This window comes from Pongo pygmaeus, chromosome 1 (genome assembly GCF_028885625.2).
Source record: "Pongo pygmaeus isolate AG05252 chromosome 1, NHGRI_mPonPyg2-v2.0_pri, whole genome shotgun sequence".
Lineage (NCBI taxonomy): Eukaryota > Metazoa > Chordata > Mammalia > Primates > Hominidae > Pongo > Pongo pygmaeus.
Window position 1 is genome coordinate 720,095 of NC_072373.2, and position 25,209 is coordinate 745,303.

The 25,209-nt window shown below is 33.9% G+C and overlaps 1 protein-coding gene across 1 annotated transcript; it reads left to right on the plus strand.

The window, feature by feature from the left end:
* Nucleotides 1-2,992: 2,992 nt before the first annotated feature.
* On the plus strand, nt 2,993-11,037 carry LOC129033137 (olfactory receptor 2T12-like). Its single transcript, XM_054481201.1, has 2 exons — nt 2,993-3,204; nt 7,127-11,037. The coding sequence occupies exon 2, from the start codon at nt 7,135-7,137 to the stop codon at nt 8,095-8,097; it is 963 nt and encodes a 320-aa protein (XP_054337176.1). The 5' UTR covers nt 2,993-3,204; nt 7,127-7,134; the 3' UTR covers nt 8,098-11,037.
* Nucleotides 11,038-25,209: the final 14,172 nt, after the last annotated feature.

The window sequence follows — 25,209 nt, forward strand, 5'->3', positions numbered from 1 at the left end:
AAATGTAGTACATATACACCATGAAATACTATGCATCCATAAAAAGACTGAGATTATGTCCTTTGCAGCAACATGGATGAAGTGGAGGCCATTAGTCTAAGCAAAGCAACAAAGGAACTACAAACCAAATACTGCATGTTCTCACTTATAAGTGGGAGCTAAACATTAAGTACACATGGACACAAAAAAGGAAACAACAGACACTGGGGCCTACTTGAGGGTGGAAGGTGAGAGAGAATGAGAAACCACCTATTGGGTACTATGCTTATTACCTGGATATATCAAACCCCTGTGTCATACCTGTATGACAAATGTACACATGTACCCCAGAAACTAGAAGTTTAAAAAAAATCCTCAATAAACAAGAGGGTTCAGGGAGCTTCTGTGTTAGCAAACACATTTACATACCCTGAGAGTAGCACACCCCAAGTCCACAGAGATGTTACCAAACTAAACATATGTCAGCCTGCCTGATACAGCAAAGTCAAATGCCGACATGCAGATTGCCGCAAAAGAACAGGAGGAATTTATTACAGGGGGCCAAGCAAGGAGAAGTGGGCAGCTAATGCTTAAGATCTGAACTCTCTGATGGATGGCTTACAGGTAAGTTTTTAAAGGCAGGGAGACAGAAGTTACAGGCAAAGTCATAAATCAGTATATGGACATTATATATGGGCTTAACCTGAAAAAATGAGACATCTCAAAGTGAGGACCCACACATCTTAGGTAGAGTCAAACATTTTCTGATTTGTGATTGGTTAACGAGGCAAAGTTTTGTCTAAAAAATTGGAATCAGCAGAAAAGAATGTTAGCTCTCATCCATGGGTGTGACTTCCTCCAGGCCTCTCAGGAAGAAATTCAGAAGAAAAAGTGATGGTCTGAGTTCTGTCCTCAGTTCCCCCTTATCTGAGGTCTATGTACCAGTAGATCTATTTAGTGGGGTTCCAGGTTTCTGAAAAACAACTCATGAACATATGGAAAGACGTTATTTTAGTTTTTATAATGCAACTAAACACTCTTGTGATTTTTAACTTCCTTGGCTATTGCATTAGGCGATTATTACCTTCTTACTTATGAAGTCGCTTGTTTATTTCTCAGGACTAGCTAGGTGCCTGGAATTTCCCTGAAGGAACTTAAGCTTTTCCTTTATCTCTGTACTTGGAGGAACTTGCAGGTCACTAAGAGGGGTCCCCGCTTCATCTCATGCCCCATTACCCAACTTCTGGGGAGGTGGGGGCTGTAGATTGAGTCAATTACCAATAGCCACATTAATGTCTATATAATGAAACCACCATAAAACCCATAATGAAAGGGTTCAGGGAGCTTCTGAGTTGGCAAACACATTTACTTGCCCAGAGGTTTGCAGACCCCAACTCCACAGACAGGAGCTCGTGGGCTTGGGATTCTTCTGGAACTTCCCAGATGTACCTCTTCATCTGACTCTTCACTTGTATCCCTTATAATAAACTATAATAGTGAGTGTAGCATTTTCTTTATTTCCATGCTTCATTCTAGCCAGTTATATAACCTGAAGCAGAGTGGTTGTGAGAACCTCCAACTTTGTATCCAAATCAGGTAGAAGTAACCTGGATATCCCCTACTTGAGACTGGCATCTGAAGGGAAGGCAGTCTTGTGGGATTGATTCCTTCAACATCCGGAGTTTGATGCTCCAGACTCCAGTCAGTGTCAGGACTAAATTAAATAGTAAGACACCTAGTTGGTGTGAGAGTTGGAGAAGTAGTATTGGAAAAGACACTGTGAATTTGATTTCAAAAGAAAAAAAAGTTTCGCTATTTTTGTTTTGTTTCTGATTATTATAAAACTGGTTGATGTCTTACTTGGCATGCACAGAAATTCTTTACATGTCTGCTTGACATAACAACTTCACAGATTCTGGACCGTAATTAATGGTAAATGGCAAATCAAACACAGAAGCATTCACCCAGAGCACTAAATAGTCTTTGAGCAGAACTGTTAAACACCGAAAGAACAGGCTACCCTGCCCTTACCTTATTTTCTTTTAGATAAGTTTTTATAATATTTAGACCAGAATCAACATTACTCTGCCTTAGAGGGATTTTTTTTTCTTTCAGAACAATCACAATAATGATATCAACGAACATGGATAGAGAATATACTATGGGCCAGATAGTCTCCCAGGTGGTTTACAAATATTTTATTTATTCCTTTCAATAATGCTACAAAGCAAGCAATTTTATTATGCATCTTTTATAGGAAGGGAACATGAAGATCATGTTATCCAAAAATCATGAAATGGGTAAGGAATAGAAGCTAGATTCAAAACAAAACACAAAAACATTTAAACATTTAAACATGCAAAGTTGGGAATTGATTAGTTTATAGGCTATCAAAGCATTGTGACCCAGTTCAAAATAGTTGAAATTCCCCTTCAGATTTTTTTATAAAAGGCAGTATTTCTCAAAGTGTAATCCGTAAGTATTCCGAATGATTCAGATGTTCCTTAACCTTTAAGAACCACAAATCTATGATGTGAACATCAAAGTTCTTTCACTCTGCTACCTTGTGACAGTTAATATAAGTATGGTATTTAAAACCATTAGCATTGTTTACATTGCTATATTAATGTAGAAGTTCACAGAACAAACAGCTAATTAAAAGATTAAATAGCACATATGTAAATGCATGTAAAATGCCGAGCATATTCACTAGCATGTAGAAATGTTCAATAAATGAAATATATTATTATTATCATGATACAATTACAGAAAATTAAAAACTTATTTCAGGTAATTAAGTCACATTTATTCAGTTCAGGGATTGTCAATGATCAGAATTCTGGATTTTGTCTTTACTAATTCATTGCACTTGCTATCCTTAGCCAGGGACATATCTGTTCATCTTCCCAATCACAGTCGTTTTGCTTTTACCAAAACTTGGATGCTAAATTAGTACACTACATATATTCACCCTTAGGAAATACTGAAATCTGTATTCCCTTGCCAAAGGTGATTTACCTTTCCAAGTGGCATAGCTCCAGGGAAGATATTTGGTTGTTGGAAACTTTCAGTGACCACATAGGATTTTTAACTAAATAGAGCATGAGACCAGAGGCACAAAGCAGTATCCACAACACTAAAATTAAGCAAACATTTGTAGTCAACCCATCAGAAAGATTCAGTCCCATATATATGTCACACTGGCTGTGATTCTCCACTACAAAGGTGAGTCTAATTTGATTGAGAATTATTTTTCCTTTACTTTAGGTAGTAATTTCAAATTACTCATATTTATTACATATTTGGCATTCTACATATGAATTTTGAATTCTAAAGTAACCTTTGTAAAGTTGAGGGACAAATCACACAAAGTAAATGTTTTCCTGTCATCCACAGGGTGTTTTGAGTATGTAAGATGCAGTCTGTGTCTACCCAGAACCAAAAAGCCAAAAATTCTTGAATAAAGTTGTTAATTAAGTCGAATGATTGAATTTGTATTAGAGGATTCTTTTCTACTGAACAGTGTGGCTGTTTCAATAATTTCTCCATGTCATATCAATAGCTTGTGGACATAGAGACACTGCCTTCGTGAAGGGTAGGATGTCAGAAAGAAGAGAAAATAAGATTGTTGAGTGGAACTCTATTGTTCCAGAACAGTGATCTGTGCCTGTTTTCAAGTAAGTATGAATGTGGGGAAGGGGATGATAATCAGTTTACCTACCAGCTTCAGAAAGGGCATGGTTTTGAAATTAATAGACACAACATTCCTCACCTACATCTAAAGAAATTGCCTAGAAGAGCTAAGAAAGACAAATAGAAGTAAATATAAATATATACAATAGAAATATATATAAATACATGCAGAAAAATATATAAATATATATTTATACATAAAATATAAAAATATTAAAATGTTTAAGTCCAGCTATCCTATTTAATAGCTTAGAATTAATATCAGCCCACGAATTGACTTGAAGAAGAAATATTTATAATCATCTGTTCACATTATTATAATTTGCTGAGTTCATATAGCCTTTAGTTGATGGATTAATGGTCCACTTGACAAATAAATATAGCTGTATATTTACAATGCCAAAAAATCCTTTATTCAAAAAATACATTGGATGGTAATTAGTAAAAACAGTCAAGCTGCAATAGCTCTGTATACCTGAAAGAATTAATACAGTTAAACTAATTTTTCTATTAAATTATCTGACTGATACAATGTGCTGAAAAGTCTCATCTATAACAATATTATACATCATAATTTTTCACAGCTTAGGATAATGCCGGTTTATTTATTTTTGTTACCTTTTAATGTTAAAGAAAAAAACAATGGTTCCAAATTAAAGTGATGTTTACTCTTTACCTCTGTCTATAGAGAAGAGAATTCAATTCTGAATAAGTATAACCATTCAGAATGAAAAAGTATAAGCATTTAGAAAATCTAAGAATTTTCAGATCTTAGACTTTCAACATCATGTCACCATAGCATTCAGTTCAATAATCTAATTAATATTTTATGCTGTGATTGTCAAGCTTCTGAATACGTCAAAATATGGCACCATAAAATGAACTAAACTAATAAATTAAATTAAAAATTTAAATTTTGTTTTGATGTGCAATATGACATTAAAAAACTATTTTCAAACTCTGTTATAGGCAAAAATCATGTAATTTTTTTTTTCAGTAATCTTTTTAGAAAGTTCAGTATTGATTTGTGGCCTGTTAGGACCTGGGCTGCATAGGAGGTGAGCATCAGGTGAAGGAGCATTACCCACTGAGCTCTGCCTCCTTCAGATCAGCAGCAGCATTAGGTTCTCATAAGAGTGTGAGTCCTATTGTGAACTGCACATGTGAGGGATCTAGATCACATGCTTTTTATGAGAATCTAATGCCTGATGATCCGAGGTGAAACAGTATCATCCCGAAACCATCCCCTCTCCTACAACCCCCATCTGTGGAAATGGTTGGGGACCGCTGATTTAAAAACATATGAGTAAACAAAAGAAAACAAAAATGTTAAGTAACTTTCCCCTTATATCATAATATAAAATGACAGAAATGATTCTTTTTTCCCATGATTTAATGTTTACCTTTTTCTTAGCACAAATAAAAGTCATGTAACTTTTCAGGTAGAAAATGTTATTTCACATACTTCCTAAAATCATGACACATACCAGCAGTGGTACACCTACTGTAACCTGGAAAAAGCTGACTAGACACAGGTGATTTTTTTTTTTTGGTGCTTCTCTGCACACTCTATTTTATTATTCTATTTTATTTTACTCTGAGTTCTGGGATACATGTGCCAAACATGCAGGTTCATTACACAGGTATACATGCGCGATGGTGGTTTGGACAACACAAGGACTTTTTAATATCAAGTCCTGTGCTCCTTTATCCATGCCTTCTGCATTAATAAAAGGAGTCTGACGGTGGTTTAAAGTTATAATGGAGGCAGTGGAGGCCTGTGGTCAAGGAGTCAGTGGGCTGTGGCAATCACATGAGAAAGATACTTTAAATAGGATGTAAAATAAAGGGACTGCATACACTACATAGGAAGACAGTAATGCAACCAACAAGGCTTGGCACAGGCTTGGCACATGTAGAGTCTTTGCCTATTCTGCCTGTTTTATTGTCCTATAATCTTTGTTTATTTCCCTGATAGCCAATGCTTAAATAAGCCATCTCAAAGATGCTGGTGTTACTGTGCGTTTGTGTCTGCTCACATCTGAATGCTCATATAGTGGATGTAGTAATTTAACGAGTCATTGGCACTGCCTTTCTGAAGGCCCTGAATGAGACCATCCATGTGTGAGAGGAGGTCTAAAATCCTGCAAATATACAAAGGCATGACATTTGTGAATATTCTATGAATAAAAGTGGGAAATTAGCTCTTTGCATTTTTGTGCTCTTCTCTTTATGAGTGGACAAATTTTCTTCTTTGTATGGAGTTTAAAAATGGTAAACACTAAAAAACTTTTTTTATGTTCAATGTGTAACAGTCCTCAACCTGCAAAATCTTTCTAAATGAAGTTGTACACATTTTTGTTAGCTCAGTTACTTTTATTGTGTCTCCTAAGAAAATAAAACGATTTTGTTAAATATTTAAAAAATCTGAAACAGACAGGCCAAATATCAATTTAAGTATTTACGATAATAGTGGCTTTTTAATTTCCACATCTTTTCGATACCTTGTCTGTGACCAATAGCAACACTCAACCATTTTTAAGTTGTTTCATATCCTTTTCTTACTCGAAGTACTACTTACTCATTATAGTTACTACTATTCTACCCCAGCATTTACCAATATCAAAGATTCTCTCATGCTTCCCTTTCATATTCACCCAGCCCTTCTAGGTCTCCATGGCAGTATACTGCATGGCAAAATGTTGTGTGAGGCATGTCTACAAGCCACTGTAAGTGTGGGATAGAATTCTGAATTTTATTTGAAGAGTGATGGGCAGATGCTAAAGGTTTCAAAGCAGGAGGAGGTAAACTAGAATGACTGCATTTAATAATAAGGCAACTAAGAAGGTATGTAGTGGGAGGAAAGAAAAAAATTTCATCAGTTGTGTGAGATATTATTTTTCTTCAAAGGAAAAAATGTTTTATTTATACTCACATATTCCATTATGTGGTCTTTGTGTAACCTAAAAAAAAGCAACTGTAACTTCTTGTTTAGTTTTTAAAAGACCTATCTTGAATATGTTTGGGTTTCCAAAAGTTGAATATAAATAAACTGTGACTCAAATCTAAAAGAGACACTTCTAAGTCAGTGTTTCCTTCCTTTTTCCATCAGTATACATAACAAAAACACAATAATATTAATAGAAGTAATATAAAAATCATAATAACACTTTACCACTAATTCTTGAGAGTTTAAAAAATATTTTTATTCATTTTGATCTGTAAATATATTCCTGTTTGTAGTACACGATCTCAGTTAAAACATTAAAAAGTTGAGCTATAGAGAAGTGAATGCCAGGTCAGGAAAAGCTGTGCCTACTGGGAGTCAGGGCTTTGAATCATGACCTGGGATAACATATCTAGTACATATGTCCGGAAACTGTGCAGTCAAACAGTTATTCAGACGATAAAAGCCTCTTCCTTCTCTATTTTTCCATTTGCACCATTACACCAGGGGAAATTATGGAGATGAGAAATACTACCCCAGACTTTATTCTCCTAGGACTCTTTAACCACACCAGAGCCCACCAAGTCCTCTTCAGGATGCTTCTGGCCACCGTTTTGACCTCCCTGTTTGGCAATGCCCTCATGATTCTCCTGATTCACCGGGACCGGAGGCTCCACACGCCCATGTACTTCCTCCTGAGCCAACTCTCCCTCATGGACATGATGCTGGTTTCCACCACTGTGCCCAAAATGGCGGCCGATTACTTGACCGGAAATAAGGCCATCTCCCACGCTGGCTGTGGTGTGCAGATCTTCTTCCTCCTCACACTGGGTGGTGGAGAGTGCTTCCTCTTAGCAGCCATGGCCTATGACCGCTATGTGGCTGTCTGCCACCCACTCCGATATCCCACTCTCATGAGCTGGCAGCTGTGCCTGAGGATGACCATGTTGTCTTGGCTCCTGGGTGCAGCTGACGGGCTCATGCAGGCTGTTGCTTCCCTGAGCTTCCCATATTGCGGTGCACACGAGATCGATCACTTCTTCTGCGAGGCCCCCGTGCTGGTGCGTTTGGCTTGTGCTGACACTTCAGTCTTCGAAAATGCCGTGTACATCTGCTGTGTGTTAATGCTCCTGGTCCCCTTTTCCCTCATCCTGTCCTCCTATGGTCTCATCCTCGCTGCTGTTCTCCACATGCGCTCTGCAGAAGCCCGCAAGAAGGCCTTTGCCACCTGCTCTTCACATGTGGCTGTGGTGGGACTCTTTTATGGAGCTGCCATTTTTACCTATATGAGACCCAAATCCCACAGGTCCACTAACCAAGATAAAGTTGTGTCAGGATTCTATACTATCTTTGTCCCTTTACTAAACCCCCTCATCTACAGTGTGAGAAACAGTGAGGTCAAGGAAGCCCTGAAACGGTGGCTGGGGACGTATGTAAACATAAAACAACAGCAAAACGAGGCCCACAAGTCAAGATGATCTAGTGTCAAATGAGTCTAAGTTCCTGAATTTATTAATATTTTAACACATTGTTATTCTCTCCCTTTAGCAATTCATGAAGAGAAAATTAAGTTTTTGCATTGATATAATAGGATATTTTTAAGAATGAAGTGAGCTAATTGTATTGAGAGATACCATTTTTAGCATTTATGTACTTTTCTTCAAGTGAAGTAGTATCTATGGATTACTTTGTATCCTACAACAACCCCATGATATAAGTACTGTTGACAATATCTCCTGCTTTCTAAAAAAAGAAATTAATGCATGGAAAGGTAAATATTGTTCCCAATTTTACACAGCAAGGAAATAATAAGAAGTGACTCCAGAGCTTGTTCCTTAACCTGGAATAGTTTATTTCTGTTCAATAATGTATTTTGAATGTTATTTCATAGGTGTATACTCTACAATTAAAAACTAAATATGAGGACTCCACCAAAGAAAAATATTATTTTTATGTTATATTTTAAAATATAGATGCGTGACAAAAGAGAAAGTCCACAACTCAAATGTAACTGCTATATTGCCACAATTTTTTTGTATTTTTTCAACAGTCTATTTGGTGTTTAAAGGTAAACCTTTTGTAATTTATGTAACCTTTAATTTAAGTATTAGTTTTTTTTCCAGGGCCTCATTGTAATTGCATTGGAAAATTGTTTTAAACTACAACCAAGTTCTCTTTTCTACACGTGCTTTAAGGTTACCTTGACTTATTGACATACCTCCATGGATATGAACTCTGAATTGCATAATCATGCTGAATCTTGACAGTTACTAACAATGAATTATCAAAACTGAGTAACACTCAACAACCTTATACATTATTGTGTCACCACCTTACTTCTGCCAAGACATAGGTAATTAGAGATATTTCTGTTGAAAAATTTGGGACACCTTCTAAAGATCTGGGGTTTGCAAAACAAAAAAAAAGAAGACTATTCTATTAATAAAGACACAAGCTAGATAGTGATGGAAGAAAGCTGTGGTTATCAAAGCCAAATTGTAACCAGAGACTGGATATCAAATTGTCTTAGAGAGTTTTATGATAAAGGCTATATTTCCTGTATGTAAAACACACTTAAGAAATAATATAAGTTTTAAACACACAGTGGGACATAACTAAGAGCTTCCAGGGACAGTGTATCTTCAATATAAGTGTCTGAAAGTTAACCTGCCATTTCTGGCCATCCTGAGTTTCAAAAGAGACTTGTTTTAGAACAAATGAAAGGAGTTTTCTGCTTCATCTAGAGCTTCAGGTTCCAAAGCAGTAATATATTTAAGATAGTACCTTAACCAGTGCATGCAGATCCTGAGCCCATGTCTCAAGAGAAGGTTATTCAGTAAACTCTTTTCTCCTTGGAAGACTTGGGGATGAAAGGAGAGAGCGTCATCTGTTTGAGACTAAGAGTTTGCTACTCTTGTTAATTATCTCCTTACCCAGTGTTAGGGTGAGAAAGGAGCAGAACTGCACAAATTCTGTCATTTATACCATCTAAAAAAATCTTCTCTTAGAATGGGTGAAATTTACACAAGCAAATGTAGTCATGGAAATTTCATTACTCATACCAGGTTCATTCACCATCAGAGAAATTATTTTAGAACATGTTGAGCTAAAAATGGTAAACTAAGCCTATAACATTTTGTAAGGATAAAATATTCTAACCAGAATATTAAGCCTAATATACAGAAGAAAACTAAAACAACTAGCATTTGGCATTTGAATATTTTTAATTTTAACCCTTCTAGTGGTGGTATCTTTATGTCATTTTAAAATATGCCATTACCTAGAGAATAATGAAGTTCAGTGCCTTCTTAGATGCTGACAAAGTCATTGATATATGTAATTTTAAGAAGAGTATCTTTATATCTTTGGCCAAAATGTTTTTGTTTTTATTTATTTTACTCAGTTTTAAATTTTTTATTTATTCTGGAAAAAAGTATTTTGTTAAACATCTGTACTATAAATATTTTTCCTGCTTTTTGGCTAGCCTGTTTGTTATTTTAATGGTATATTTTTCAGAGCAGATATTTTAATTTTTGTGAAGTCCAATATATAATTTTGTTTTCTACGATTAGTGGGTGTTTCTTTTGTATTATCTCTATAAAAAGTTATATACTTCAAGAATTAAAGGATGGCATCTATTTTTTTAACATGAAATTAAGCATTTTAATGTGAACAACTCAGTGGCGTTTAGTACATTCGCAATGTTGTACGACCATCATCACCAATTCCAAAACACTTCCATCACTCCAAAGTAAAACCCCTCATCCATTAAGCAGTTTTTCTCCCCATTTCAGCCCCTAGCAACTGCCAATCTCCATTTTGTCTCTCTGGATTTATCTATTATAGATATTTTATATAAATGGAATCATAAAAGATATGAGATTTTATGTCTGGCTTCTTTCACTTTTTTTAAAAAATTATTCTTTAAGTTCTAGGGTACATGTGCACAACGTGCAGGTTTGTTACATATGTATGCATGTGTCATGTTAGTGTGCTGCACTCATTAACTCATCATTTACATTAGGTATAACTCCTAATGCCATCCCTCCCCGCTTCCCCCACCCCACAACAGGCCCCAGTGTGTGATGTTCCCCTTCCTGTGTCCAAGTGTTCTCACTGGTCAATTCCCGCCTATGAGTGAGAACATGCTGTGTTTGGTTTTTTGTCCTTGTGATAATTTGCTGAGAATGATGGTTTCCAGCTTCATCCGTGTCCCTACAAAGGACATGAACTCATCCTTTTTAATGGCTGCATAGTATTCCATGGTGTATATGTGCCACATTATCTTAATCTAGTCTATCATTGCTGGAAATTTGGGTTGGTTCCAAGTCTTTGCTATTGTGAATACTGCCTCAATAAACATATGTGTGCATGTGTCTTTACAGCAGCATGATTTATAATCCTTGGGTATATATGTGCTGGGAAAACTGGCTAGCCATATGTAGAAAGCTGAAACTGGATCCCTTCCTTACACCTTATACAAAAATTAATTCAAGATGGAGACTTAAATGTTAGATCTAAAACCATAAAAACCCTAGAAGAAAACCTAGGCAATACCATTCAGGACATAGGCATGGGCAAGGACTTCATGTCTAAAACACCAAAAGCAATGGCAACAAAAGCCAAAATTGACAAATGGGATCTAATTAAGCTAAAGAGCTTTTGCACAGCAAAAGAAACTACCATCAGAGTGAATAGGCAACCTGCAGAATGGGAAAAAAATTTTGCAATCTACTCATCTGACAAAGGGCTAATATCCAGAATCTACAAAGAACTCAAACAAATTTACAAAAAACAAACAAACAATCCCATCAAAAAGTGGGCGAAGGATATGAAGAGACACTTCTTAAAAGAAGACATTTATGTAGCCAACAGACACATGAAAAAATGCTCATCATCACTGGCCATCAGAGAAATGCAAATCAAAACCACAATGAGATACCATCTCACACCAGTTAGAATGGTGATCATTAAAAAGTCAGGAAACAACAGGTGCTGGTGAGGATGTGGAGAAATAGGAACACTTTTACACTGTTGGTGGGACTGTAAACTAGTTCAACCATTATGGAAGACAGTGTGGCGATTCCTCAAGGATCTAGAACTAGAAATATCATTTGACCCAGCCATCCCATTACTGGGTATATACTCAAAGGATTAGAAGGCATCTTATTTTTTAGAGCTTTATAGATTTAATATTTATATTAGACCACAGATCAATTTAGAGACATTTGTGGTTTTTAAGTGTATTATGTTTCAGTCAAAACATGTTATTTATGTACATATTAATTTTTCTATAATATTTCTAAGCAAATTTTATGGAATCAAGCATAAACATCTTGTATAGATTTTCATATATTTTTATTTATTTTGTTATTTGGTTTAAGCAAAATGTTTATTTAAAAATTTTTAAATAAAATTGTAGAATTAAGTGCAATGTATTTTGTTTTGGACTATACTGTATGTTCTGCCACTTTTTCAGACTTGTTTACTTTTTCCATTAACTTTAAGTTTTTTTTTTTTCAATTAGGCTGAAAACTTCTAGATAAAAAGAAGAGAAAAAGAAAAAAATAACAATAAAAAGCCTAAAACAAACACACAAAAAATAATGATAATAATCACGTAATTTATCAAAATATTTAGTAACAAAAAAATCTCGGTCTGCATGGTTTCAGTAGTATACTCAATCAGTTATATAACGGAAAATAAAACTACTGCTATTCAACAACCATTTAGGAACATGGAATAGGGAGGAACATATCCCAACTCATGTTATTTAACTAACAAAACATTGATATCGTGGTATGAGAAATTACACTAAATAATACATATCAGTGTCCATTATCAATATACATGCTTCTTTCCCCCCTGGTTGGTTAAAAGGCCACCTCTAGAAGTGTGAGTGGAGACCATCTGAGGAACAGTTGTGAGGTGCCTCTCCGCCACAAGGTGTCAAAGGAGACCGTGTGGAAAACCTGGGCTTGCATTCCTGCCAGGCTGTAACCATGTGACAGCTCTCTTCCTCCACCAGTAAGGTGTCAGAGAAGATTGAGTAAAATAGAAGGTTTAAATAAGATCCAAAGTTAAAAGCGCAATAATCGAAATGCTCAGAATACAATTGAAAATAGCTTCTTATACAAATAATAAGAAAATGACAACCTGAAAATCATGACTAAGAGAGGTTGATAGTGAAAACATAGGTGTTCAATTTCTCTGACAAGGATTTTAATAGAGATATCATAAAAATGACAAAGTGATTAATTTTAAACACAGCTGAAATAAACAAATAGGAAACCTCAACAAAGAAATAAAGCATGCCAATAAAGAAATAAAAGGTTGAAAACAGAATGAAATGGATATCTTAGAAATGCAAGATACATCACCCAAAATTAAAAAAATATATATTGGCTGAGATAAACTACTAAATGGTAATAACATAGAAAATAATCAGTGAACATGAAGATAGCACAATAGGTATTTTTTTCTTTCATTAATCAATAAAAGAAAGATAAAAAGTAAACTGAAAAAACAAATGAACAGAGACTCAGAAGTTTTGTGGAACTAAAACAAAAGACCTCATATCCATGTCATCAGAGCCTCAAAAAAGAATAGAAATAGTAGAGGCTAAAAAAGTCAAAAGTAATTTAAGAAAATAATGGCTGACAACTTCTCAAATTTGGTTAAATGTAAATAAATAAACCTATAGATTCAACAAGGTAGCCACCAAACTAGAGAACATCAAACAAGAAAACACCTGGGAAATCTACACTACAACGTATCATAATCAAATTTCTAAAAACTAAATACAACAAAGAAAGTAACAACAAAAAAATGACACTTTATATAAAGGGGATAAATTGCTTAACAGTGGATTTCATGAAAACAATGGGAACTATGGAAATCATGGAAACCAGAAAGAACTGACACCACATCTCTCAAGTGTAGAAATAAAAGAAATGTAAATCTTGATTTTGATTCCAGAGAACATATTATTGAAGAATAAAGAGGAAATAAAGACATCTTAAATAAAGAAAAATTAATACAATTTAGTACAAGCCACACAAATTGACAAGGAAGAAGTGTTACTTTATTATTATATACATTGAAATATATATGTGATATTAGTGATATTTAATGATTAAGAGTTAAAATATTAAATAAGTAATATTAGCAGTAAAAAATTAAATTTTCATTTACATTTGTATCAAAAATAGATAAAGTACTTGGTATTTTTTCATGTTGTGTATGATTTCTATACCAAAAATTATAAAAGTTAGCTGATAGAAATTTAAGAAGTACATAAATTGAATGAATTTCAATTTAACCTTTATATATTCAATTTAACAATATATCCAATTTAACAATCTATAGATTTAACCAATTCCAATTTAATTTCAGTATACTACTTAATAAAAATTAACAAAAAGTATTTTAAGATTATGTGACACACATCCCAAGTAATTTCATCAGGAGAATTAAGATATTTTTTAAACCAATTATGATGGAACAACAATATATTCATATAAAATTTGTATCTTGCCCTCTACCTAATAACATTCACAAACTTAATTTGAGATAAGTTATGCATCTAATTCAAGAGTTAAAGTCTACATATTTTATAAAACAAACAAACAAAAACATAAGGGACTGTCTTCATGATGTTGGGTAGGAAAAATATCTGTCCAACAAGGCAAAGAAAAGAAAGCCATAAATAAAAAGGTGATAAATTAAACATTATTAAAAAAGACTAGTAGAAAGAGTTAACAAGTAATGGAATGACAGTAAAATAAAAATGAATGAATGTCTCACACGATCCCTTAACAAATGTAATGAAGACATATAAATGGCCCACAAGCACATGCAAAACATAGTAAACAGCATTCCTCATTAAGAAAATGCAAATTGAAACCAAGCTGATATTTAATTCCACATAACCACAATAGCTAATACTTTAAAAACAATAATAGCAAATATTGTTAAAAGGTAGAGAAGCCAGGGTTCTCACATATATTCCCAGGTAAGGTAAATTGTACAATCAATTTGAAAAGTAGTCTGCTGATTTCTTATAAGTTAAATATAGGTCTTTCCTTTGAGCAATTCAACTCTTAGACAATGAAAAACATAAAAAATAGACCACATGTTGACAAAAGTACTTAAAAAAAGAATTTTTATAGGAGGTTCATTCATAACAGCTCCAAAATGGAAACAGCTCACCAACATGAGAATGAACTGATCAATATAATTATATTCATAGAACACTGTTCACAAATAAAGATAAAAATCTTTGTTTTGCACATTTCCTTTTTCCCCTCTCCAATCCTCTTCTTATATGGAAGAGTTCTTCTGATTTTTATCAGCATGAATTGGTATTGTGGAGAGATATTAAAGACACGTTGAAATACCAAAGGCAAGAAGACAAATTAATAAATTTTGGAGTAGCTAAAAGAGAAATGAGGATATCAACCAAGTGCCAATAAAATAATTAAAAGAAATAAAAAATAAATCCGGAGAGACTGGATGGAACTCAAACCAGAGAGTATAAGATGTTGAGTGTTTTGATAAAAAATAGACAGAAATTTTGCCCACGATTTATACCTGTAAAACATGATGCAGATATCCCTATGTGATAAAATATTATGTCAGTAGAAAATATTCTTTTTTTGACTTGAGTATTTAAGATCTCTTGATCCTGCCTTTGTCTTTGTTGATAAATAAAGCTCATGTGTAATGTGATTATGGGAAGTGAGGGCAAAATTGTACTTTTGGGCAAGAGATTGATTACATATTTCATGGAATTTTTTTAACCAGATGATAGACTGGTTAGTAAAGTATCATTACTTTGTAAATATTTCTGAAAATATTTAATTTCTTTTCAGTTTCTGAAACTATCTGAACAAAACTCAGAATGTATCTTAACATCAGAAAGAAATACTCTGGGCTAAAAGAAGTAATATTGCTAGTGGTCAGAAAAGACATTGATTTCTCTTGGAGGAAATGAGATTTGAATATAGACATTTAGCAAGTAAGACAACAAAAGAAAGTATTGAGAACATTTTAAAGAGGGAAAAGAACAGATAAAATACCCTTTACAAAAGACATGAACAGACACTTCTCAAGAAGACTTACAAATGAAAAATTGCTAAACATCACTAATTTTCAGAGAAATGTATATCAAACCCACAATGAGATACCATCTCACACCAGTGAGAATGGCCATCACAAAAAAGTCGAAAAATACCAGATGCTGGGGAGGTTTCAGTGAAAAGGAAATACTTCTTATACATCGTTGGTGGGAATGCCATTACTAACAATCCCATAACTAGGTGTATACCCAAAGGAAAATATATCATTTTACCAAAAAGACACATGCACATGTATGCTCATTGCAGCACTATTTACATTAGCAAAGCCAAAGAATCGATCTAGGGGCCCATCAATGGTGGATTGAATAAAGAAAATATGGTGCTTGTACACCATGGAATACTATGCCTCGGGGTATCCACAAATAAAGATCCTATAGTAAACACACAAAAAATATTTTTAGAAAGGATTCCAAGCATATCACTGTAGAAAACCATCAAAACACAGAGGAAGACAGCAAGAGAGGAGGAAAGGAACAAAGAATCTGCAAAGCATCCCCCTTCCAAATGAACAAAACGGCACCAGTTTTGCTTATCAATAATTAATTTGAATGTAAATGGATTAAAGTTTCCAACAAAAAGACATACAGTGGCTGAATGAATCTTACCAAAAGAAGACCTAACTATGTATTACTTCAAAAGACTTACTTCAACTTTAAAGATACATATAGAATGGAACCGAAGATATGAAGAGATATCCTATGCAACTCATATTAAGACAAAAATGGAAAAGGAGATAAAGGTCATTGCAAAACGATAAAGAGTCAATTCATTAATAGGATATAACAATTGTAAATATATATGCACTCAGCATTGTAGCATTTAAATAGACAAAGCAAATATTTCAGAGAATCAGACTTCAGTACAATAATAGTAGGAGACTTTTAATACCCCAATTTTAATAATGGGCAACTCATCAAGATATAAAATCAGTAAGAAAATACTGGACTTGAATTACACTTTAGAACAAATGAAACTAATTGAGATATACACATACCAAAATGTATGTGTTGCAACAAACATAATTCTTAGAGGAAAGTTTATGAAAATAAATGCTTACATTTAATAAAATATCTCTAATAAACAAAATAATGTTAGACAACTAGAAAAAGAACAAACCAAGCCCAAAGTTAGCCAAAGGAAGAAAAGAACAAAGATCAGAGCAGAAATTATTGAAATAGAGAAAAAACAAAAACAATAGAAAATTTTAAAATACAGAGTTAATTTTTTGAAAAGATAAAATTTATAGACATTTAGCTAGACTAAGAAAAAAAGAGAGAGGATTCAAACAAATGAAATGAGAAATGAAAGAGGAGACATTACAACCGATACCACAGAAATACAAAGCATCACAAGAAACTACTGTGGAAAATTATGTACCCACAAATTGGATAATCTGGAAGAAATGGATGAATTCCCAGACACATGTCTTCTAACCAGAACTAAATGAGGAAGAAATAGAAAATCAAAACAGACCAAAAATGAGTAAGAAGATTAAATCAGTAATTAAAAATTCTTCCAACAAAAAGCAGCTCAGAACTGATGTTTTTGTGGTAGAATTCCACCAAACATCTAAAAAAGAAGTAACATCGGTTCTTCTTAAACTCTTCAAAAAACAAAAGAGGATAAAATATTTTCAAAGTCATGCTCCGAGGACACCTTTATTCTGACACCAAAGCCAAAAAAGAACACTTTAAAACTAGAAAATCAGATTTTAATATTCATCATGAACATAAATTCAAAAGTGCTTAATGAATTACTAAGAAACCAAATTCAATAGAAAATTAAGAGGATCATTCACTATGGTCAAGTGAGATTTTTCCCTGTGATCCAAGGCTGATTCAGAATATGCATGTATATAAATGTAATTGCCACATTAACAGAACAAAGGTTAAAAAACTATATGATTATCTCAATAGTTGCAGGAAAACAATTTGAAAAATTCAATATCCTTTCATAATAAAAATATTCAAAAAATAGGCCAAGAAGGAAGGTATCTACATATAATTAAAGTCATATATAAAAAGCCAAGAGCCTCCATTGTATTGAAAGGTTAAAAGGTGAAAGTGTTTCCTCTAGTGTCAGGAAAAGACAAAGCTACAAAGATGCCCACTCTCACCACTTGTATTCACCATAGTCCTGGAGGTCTTAGCAAAAGCAATTAAGCAGAAGAAAGAAACAAAAAGCATCCAAATAAGAAAGAAGTAATTTTTTTTTGCTGTTTGCTAATGATGTCATTTTACACATAGAATATTCTAAAGACACCTCCAGCAAATTTTTACAACTTAGAATACAGTGAACTTTCAGGTTACAAAAGCAACAGAAAAAAAATAATTTGTATACACTAACAGTGAACTATCTGAAAAACAAATGAAGAAAACAATCCCATTTGCAACAACATCAAAAAAGCTAAGGGTAAATGGACACTAAGATGGAAGAATAGACACCAGGGATTATTAGAGGGGCAAGGGAGGGAGGTGAGCAAAGACTGGGTACTATGCTCAGCACCTGGGTTATGGGATCAGTTGTACCCACAAACCTCAGCATCATGCAATATACCAATGCAACAAACCAGCACATGTACCCCAAATCTAAAATAAAAGTTGAAATAAAAATAGGAATAAATTTAAGCAAGGAAGATCTGTATGTTGAAAACTAAAAAACACTGATAAAGGAAATTGTAGATGATACACATAAATAGAAAGATATCTCATATGCATATATTGGAATAATTAATATTTTTAAGTGCTCAATCAAACCACCCAACCAACGTGATCTACAGATTTAATGCAATCCCTATGAAAATTCCAACGACATTTTCTTTTCACAGAAATAGAGAATACTATGAAACTTGTATGGAACCAAAAAATCTTAATAGACAAAGCAATCTTCAGCAAAAGATAGCTGGAGACCTCACACTACCTGAACTTTAAAAATGCTACAAAGCAATGGTAACAAAAAGAGCACGGTACTGGCATAAAAACAGCCAGCAACCAAAAGAATGTGACAGACAGCCCAGAATTAAACCCACACATTTACAGCCAATTGATATCAACAAAGTGTCCAAAGGAAAGGATAATCTTTCTTAAAAAAAGTTTTAATGTATTTTAAGTTCAGGGGTACCTGCACAGGTTTGTTACATAGGTAAACTTGTTTCATGAGGGTTCGTTGTACAGATTATTTCATCATTACCATAACTAGTCCCCATTAGTTATTTTTCCTGATATCTCCCTCCTCCCACACTCCACCCTTTAAGAGGCCACAGTGTGTGTTGTTTCCCTCTGTGTGTCCATGTGTTTCCATCATTCAGCTCTCACTTATAAGTGATGACATGTAGTATTTGGTTTTCTGTTCCTGTGTTTATTTGCTAAGGATAATAGCCTCCAGCTCCATCTATGTTGCTGTAAAGAACATGATTTTGTTTTTTGTGGCTGTACAGTACTCCATGGTGTATATGTACCACATTTTCTTTAACAAGTCTGTCACTGATGGGCATTTAGGTTGATTCCATGTCTTCGCTATTGGGAATAGTGCTGTGATGAACATACAAATGAAGCAGATGACCTCACTGTAGAACAATTTACACTCCTTTGGGTATATATCTAATATAGAGATGGCTGGGTGGAATGCTATTTCTGTTTTTAGGTCTTTGAGGAATGCCACACTGTTTTCCACAATGGTTGAACTAATTTACCATTACCTACCAACAGTGTATAATCGGTGCTTTTTCTCTGCAACCTTGCTAGCATCTGTAATTTTTTGACTTTTTAATAATAGCCATTCTAACTGGTGTTAGATGGTGTCTCATTGTGTTTTGATTTGCATTTCTCAGTGATGCTGAGCTTTATTAAATATGATTGTCGGCTGCATGTACATCTTCTTTTGAAAAGCATTTGTTCTTGTTCTTTGCCTACATTTTTATGGGGTTATTTGTTGTTTTCTTGTAAATTTGTTTCAGTTCTTTATAGATGCTGGATATTAGACCTTTTTCAGATGCATAGTTTTCAAAACTGTTTTCCCATTTTGTAGGTTGTCTGTTTATTCTGCTGAGAGTTTATTTTGCTGTGCAGATGCTCATTAGTTCAATTAGGTTCCATTTGTCAATTTTTGCTTTTGTTGCAAATACTTTTCGCATCTTCATCATGAAATATTTGCTCATTCCTATGTCCTGAATGGTATTACCTAGGTTATTTTCCAGGGTGTTTTTGGGTTTTACATTTAAGTCTTTGATCTGTCTTGCATTAATTTTTATATATGGTCTAAGAAATGGGTCCAGTTTTAATCTTCCGCATATAGCTAGCCAGTTATCCCAGCACTATTTATTGAATAGGGAATCCTTTACTCATTGTTTTTGTCAGGTTTGTCAAAGAGCAGATAGTTGTAGTGTCTGGTCTAATTTCTGGGTTCTCTGTTCTGTTCCATTGTTCTGTGTGTCTGTTTTTGTACCACCACCATGCTCTTTTGGTTACTGTAACCATGCAATGTAGTTTGAAGTCAGGTAGCATGATACCTCCAGCTTTGTTCTTTTTGCTTAGGATTGTCTTGAATATATGGGCTCTTTTTTTGGTTTTATTTGAATTTTCTGCATATCTCTAGCCAGTTCTCCCAGCACCAATTATTAAATAGGGAATATTTTTCCCATTGCTTGTTTTTGTCAGGTTTGTCAAAGATCAGATGGTTGTAGGTGTATGGTCTTATTTCTGGGTTCCCTATTCTGTTCCATTGGTGTATGCCTCTGTTTTTGTACCAGGATCTATGTTGTTTTCATTACTGTAGCCCAGTACCATAGTTTGAAGTTAGATCACGTGATGCCTCCAGCTTTTTTCTTTTTTCTTAGGATTGCCTTGGCCTTTTGAGCTTCTATTTGGGTTCCACATAATTCTTAAAATAGTTAGTTTTGTTTTTATAGTCCTGTGAAGAATGTCAGTGGTAGCACTGACTCTGTAAATTGCCTTGGGCAATATGGTAATTTTAATTATTTTGATTCTTACTATTCATGAGCATGGAATTTTTTTTCATTTGCTTGTGTCATCTATAATTCCTTTAAGCAGTGGTTTGTAGTTCTCCTTGTTGAGTCTTTCACCTCCCTTGTTAGCTGTATCCCTAGGTATTTTCTTCTTTTTGTGGCAATTGTGAATGGGAATGCATTCCTGATTTGGCTCTCGGCTTGACTGTTGTTGGTGTGTTAAAATGCTGGTGACTTCTGCACATTGAGTTTGTATCCTGAGACTTTGCTGAAGTTGTTTATCAATGTAAGAAGGTTTTAGGCTGAGGCTATGGAGTTTTCTAGATACAAGATCATGCCATCTGCAAACAGAGATAGTTTGACTTCCTCTCTTCCTATTTAGATGCCCTTTATTTCTTTCTCTTGCCTGATTGTTTGGGACAGAACTTCCAATACATGTTTAATAGGAGTGGTGAGAGAAGGCGTCTTTGTCATGTTCCAGTTTGTAAGGGGAATACTTCCAGCTTTAGCCCCTTTAGTATGATATTGGCTGTGGGTTTGTCATAGATGGCTCTTATTATTTTGAGATATGTTTCTTCAATACCTAGTTTATTGAGAGTTTTTAACATGAATGGATGTTGAATTTTATTGAATGCCTTTTCTGCATCTATTGAGATAATCATGTGGTTTTTGTCTTTAGTTCCATCTGTGTGATGAATCACATTTACTGGTCTGTGTCTGTTGAACCAACCTTGCATTCCAGGGATAATGCCTACTTGATCATGATGAATGAACTTTTTGATATGCTACTGGATTCAGTTTGCCAGTATTTTGTTAAAAATTTATAAACACCTCTATGCATATAAACTAGAAAATCTAGAAGAAATGGATGAATTCCTGGACACGTACCCACCCCCAAGACTGAACCAGGAAAAAAATTGAATCCCTGAACAGACCAAAAATGAGTTCTGAAATTGAGGCATTAATAGATAGCCTACTTCAACAAAATAGAGGGCATATATACCAAGCCCGGAGGTAACATCATATGTAATGGTGGAAAGCTGAAATATTTTATTCTAAGATCAGGAACAAGAGAATGATGTTTGCTCTTGCCACTTCTATTTAACACAGTACTATAAGTCCTAGTTAGAGGCTAGGAAAAAATAGGAAACAAAAATAAATAAAAATCATCCAAATCTGAAAGGAAGACATAAAATTGTCTCTGTTTGCAGATGACACGTATATAGAAAAAACTCAAAGCGTCCACTAATAAAACTGTTAGAGCTAGGAAATGAATTCAGTAAAAAGAAAAAATCAACATGCAAAAATTACTTGTGTTTTTATATGCTGAAAAAAAGCAGTCTATTCAACTAGTGGTGATGAGAAACAGTATATCCATATGCAAAATAGTGAAGTCAGGCTTTTATCTTACACCATGTAAAGATTAATTCAAGTAGATAAAAAACCTTAATATAAGAACCAAAATGACAAAACTTCTTAGAAGAAAACAAAGGGAAAAATCATGACATGGTATTTGGCAATAATTTTTTGTATGTGAAAACCAGAAGTATAGGCATTAAAAGAAGAAAACAAATAAAATTTATTTCATCAAAATTAACATTTTGCACATCCAAGGACACTTTCAGAAAAGTAAAAAGGCAGCTCTCTTATAATGGGAAAAATAGTTGCAAAGTACACAGCTGATAAGAAATTAAATCTACAATATATTTTAAAAACTTACAATGAAATAACAACAAAATAGACAACCCAACCGAAAAACAGGCAAAGAGCTTGAATAGGCATTTCTTAAAAAAGATAAGCATGTGACCAATAAGGATGTGAAAAAAGTCGTGCATCACTAATCATTAGGTAAATGCAAATCAAAACCTCAGTGAGATACCACTTTATACCTATTAAAATGGTTATTATTAAACTAAACAAATAAAATCAGAAACAGAAAGTGTTGGGGAAGATGTGCAGAAATTGGAACTTGTTGTACATTGCTCCTGCAGCCACTGTGGAAACCAAATGGTACATCCTTTAAAAAGTGAAAGAATTATCATGTTATCCAGCAATTCCACTTCTTGGCTTATGCACAAAAGAATTGAAAGCTTGAATTTGAACAGATATTTGCATACCTATGTTTATAGCATCATTATTCACAATAGTCAAAAGATAAAAAATGACCTAAATATTCCTTAATGGATGAAGGGAGAAACAAAATGTATATACATGTGATGGAACATTATATAACCTTAAAAAAGAATAAAATTCTGGTTCATGCTACAACATAGATAAAACTTAGATGAAGTGAAGCTATGCATAAAAGGAAACATATGACATACTAGAATATTCAAATTCATAGAGATAGAAAGATAACTTGACTGTTATGAGACTCATTTCTCTGCCAAGCATCACCATGGCAACCACACGAGTTTGTCTCCTTTGGGTTTTCTAATAAAGGGTTCTTATTAGTCTCTGAGAATTTCCCTGAATTTTTCTAATAGAATAAGGCTCCAATTAGCTACAACTTCTGAGGGAATAAAATAAAGTTTTAACTCTTGCTAATGAGAGGCCATTTAATAAGACTCTGTGGGTGTTCAACTTTGACAAATTCATTAAAAGTTTTCATATCACAATCCCAGAAGCCTGATTTAACAAGCCCTGGAACAGCATTCTTCTAATTAAGTCCCTTCTTCCCCATGCTTGGAGCAGAGAAACAGTTGCCTGTGATTAGTGATTTGCTGTCTTTGTTAGTGATCAACCCCATCTCCATTATTATAAGGGAAAACAAAATAATTTAAGTTTTGTAGAGTTTATCAATGCTTTAAGGGCAGTGGAAGTGCCCTTCAACTTCTGTGTACTAACTTTGTTAATGATCTGTTGAGTAATAGAAGACTTCAGAATCTTTCTTAAACATTTTTAGAATAAATACAAATTAAAATATATGTATATATATAAAGGATATAATAAGTCCAACAAACCTAATAGTGGTTGAGAGAGATTGTATGGCAAACTCTGAAAGCTAAAAAGTTGTTGAGATGATATTAATTCTACTCTCTCTTTGCTTCTTAATATTTTAATGTACAGGCATTTAAGAATATTATAAATAATAACCCACTAGACAATCTTTCAGGCAATAATTTATATCTATATTTGTACAAAAAGGGGTGAGAGGTATTAAACCATTTTTTTCTGAGATCCTTTTCATCCCTAATTACTGCTGTAGTATATTACTGATAATATTTTACTTTCAATGATAGGTAGGCATGAGAGTGCTAAGGCATTGTAGATTAGTATAAATCATGAGCATACTGATCCAAAGACTCAGAAGCTCATCTTCACACATTGATTCTCATAGCCACTCACTTAGATGCCTCCCTGAGGGAAATATATACTGTGATCAATGCCAGGAAAAAAGACCCTTTATTTTTATTTTGTGTTATTTTTTATTGATGCAAATATTTGTATACTTATGGGATACATGTGATATTCTGTTACATGCATAGAATGTATAATGACGATGTCAGGGTATTTGGGATGTCTGTCACCTCGAGTATTTATCATTTCTAGGGTTTGGGAATATTTCAAGTTCTCTCTTCTAGCTATTTTGAAATGTATAATGCATTGTTTTTGAGTATAGTCACTGTACTCTGTTATTGAACATTAGAATATATTCCTTCTATTTAACTGTATGCTTGTACCCACTAATCAACTTCTGTTCATCTCCTTCTACACACACTCTTCCCAGTCTCTGGTATCTATCATTTTACCTTCTAACTCCATGAGATCATCTTTTTTAGTTCCCACATATGAGAATATGTGAGATTTGCAAAAGACCCTTTTAAAATCTCATTATTTTTGTCCGTTTTTCTTCACTCCTCAATTTAGTTGCTTATGGAGCTTTTTAAAATACCCTGTGTTCCCTCTATGTACTTTCTGCCTAAATTCACAGGCAAGCTCATGTCTTTATAGATGTGGCCACAGGAAGGCTCACACACTAAGAAGAAAGTAAAGGAAGGCCTCTCCATAAAAACAAAACAAAACAAAACAAAAAACAAAGCAAAATTGTTTTGTTTGTTTTGAAACTTGTGTTTCAAACACTAGTTGGATCACTCAGTTTACCATGTCGCAATTCTATTTGTATTCATACTAAAATAGGCATCTAAGTGTTACAATTGCCTGTCATTATGGAAGCAAAGACTCTTTAAATATCCTTTAAGTGGTAGTTAAATTTTGGTTATCTAAAAAGTACATCTGAACCTTTCACCCAACATAAAATCTAAGAACTCAATAGCAATTTACATATAACATGTGGTCTTACCTTACTCCATTTCACTACTTCTACTGCCAAAATTTCGAGCATCCTAAACCCAGTGTTCCACATCCTCTCATTCTCATGTTTATTTAGCTTTATGTAGATGTTAAACATCTTTTGTTTTGATTCTTTAATGATTCATAAAATTTTACAAAATCTATTGTGCAGCAAGTAATCTTCCTGAGCTTGC

Excerpts from the sequence above, each read along its gene's own strand:
- LOC129033137 (XM_054481201.1), top strand. The coding sequence starts at position 7,135 with ATGGAGATGAGAAATACTACCCCAGACTTTATTCTCCTAGGACTCTTT.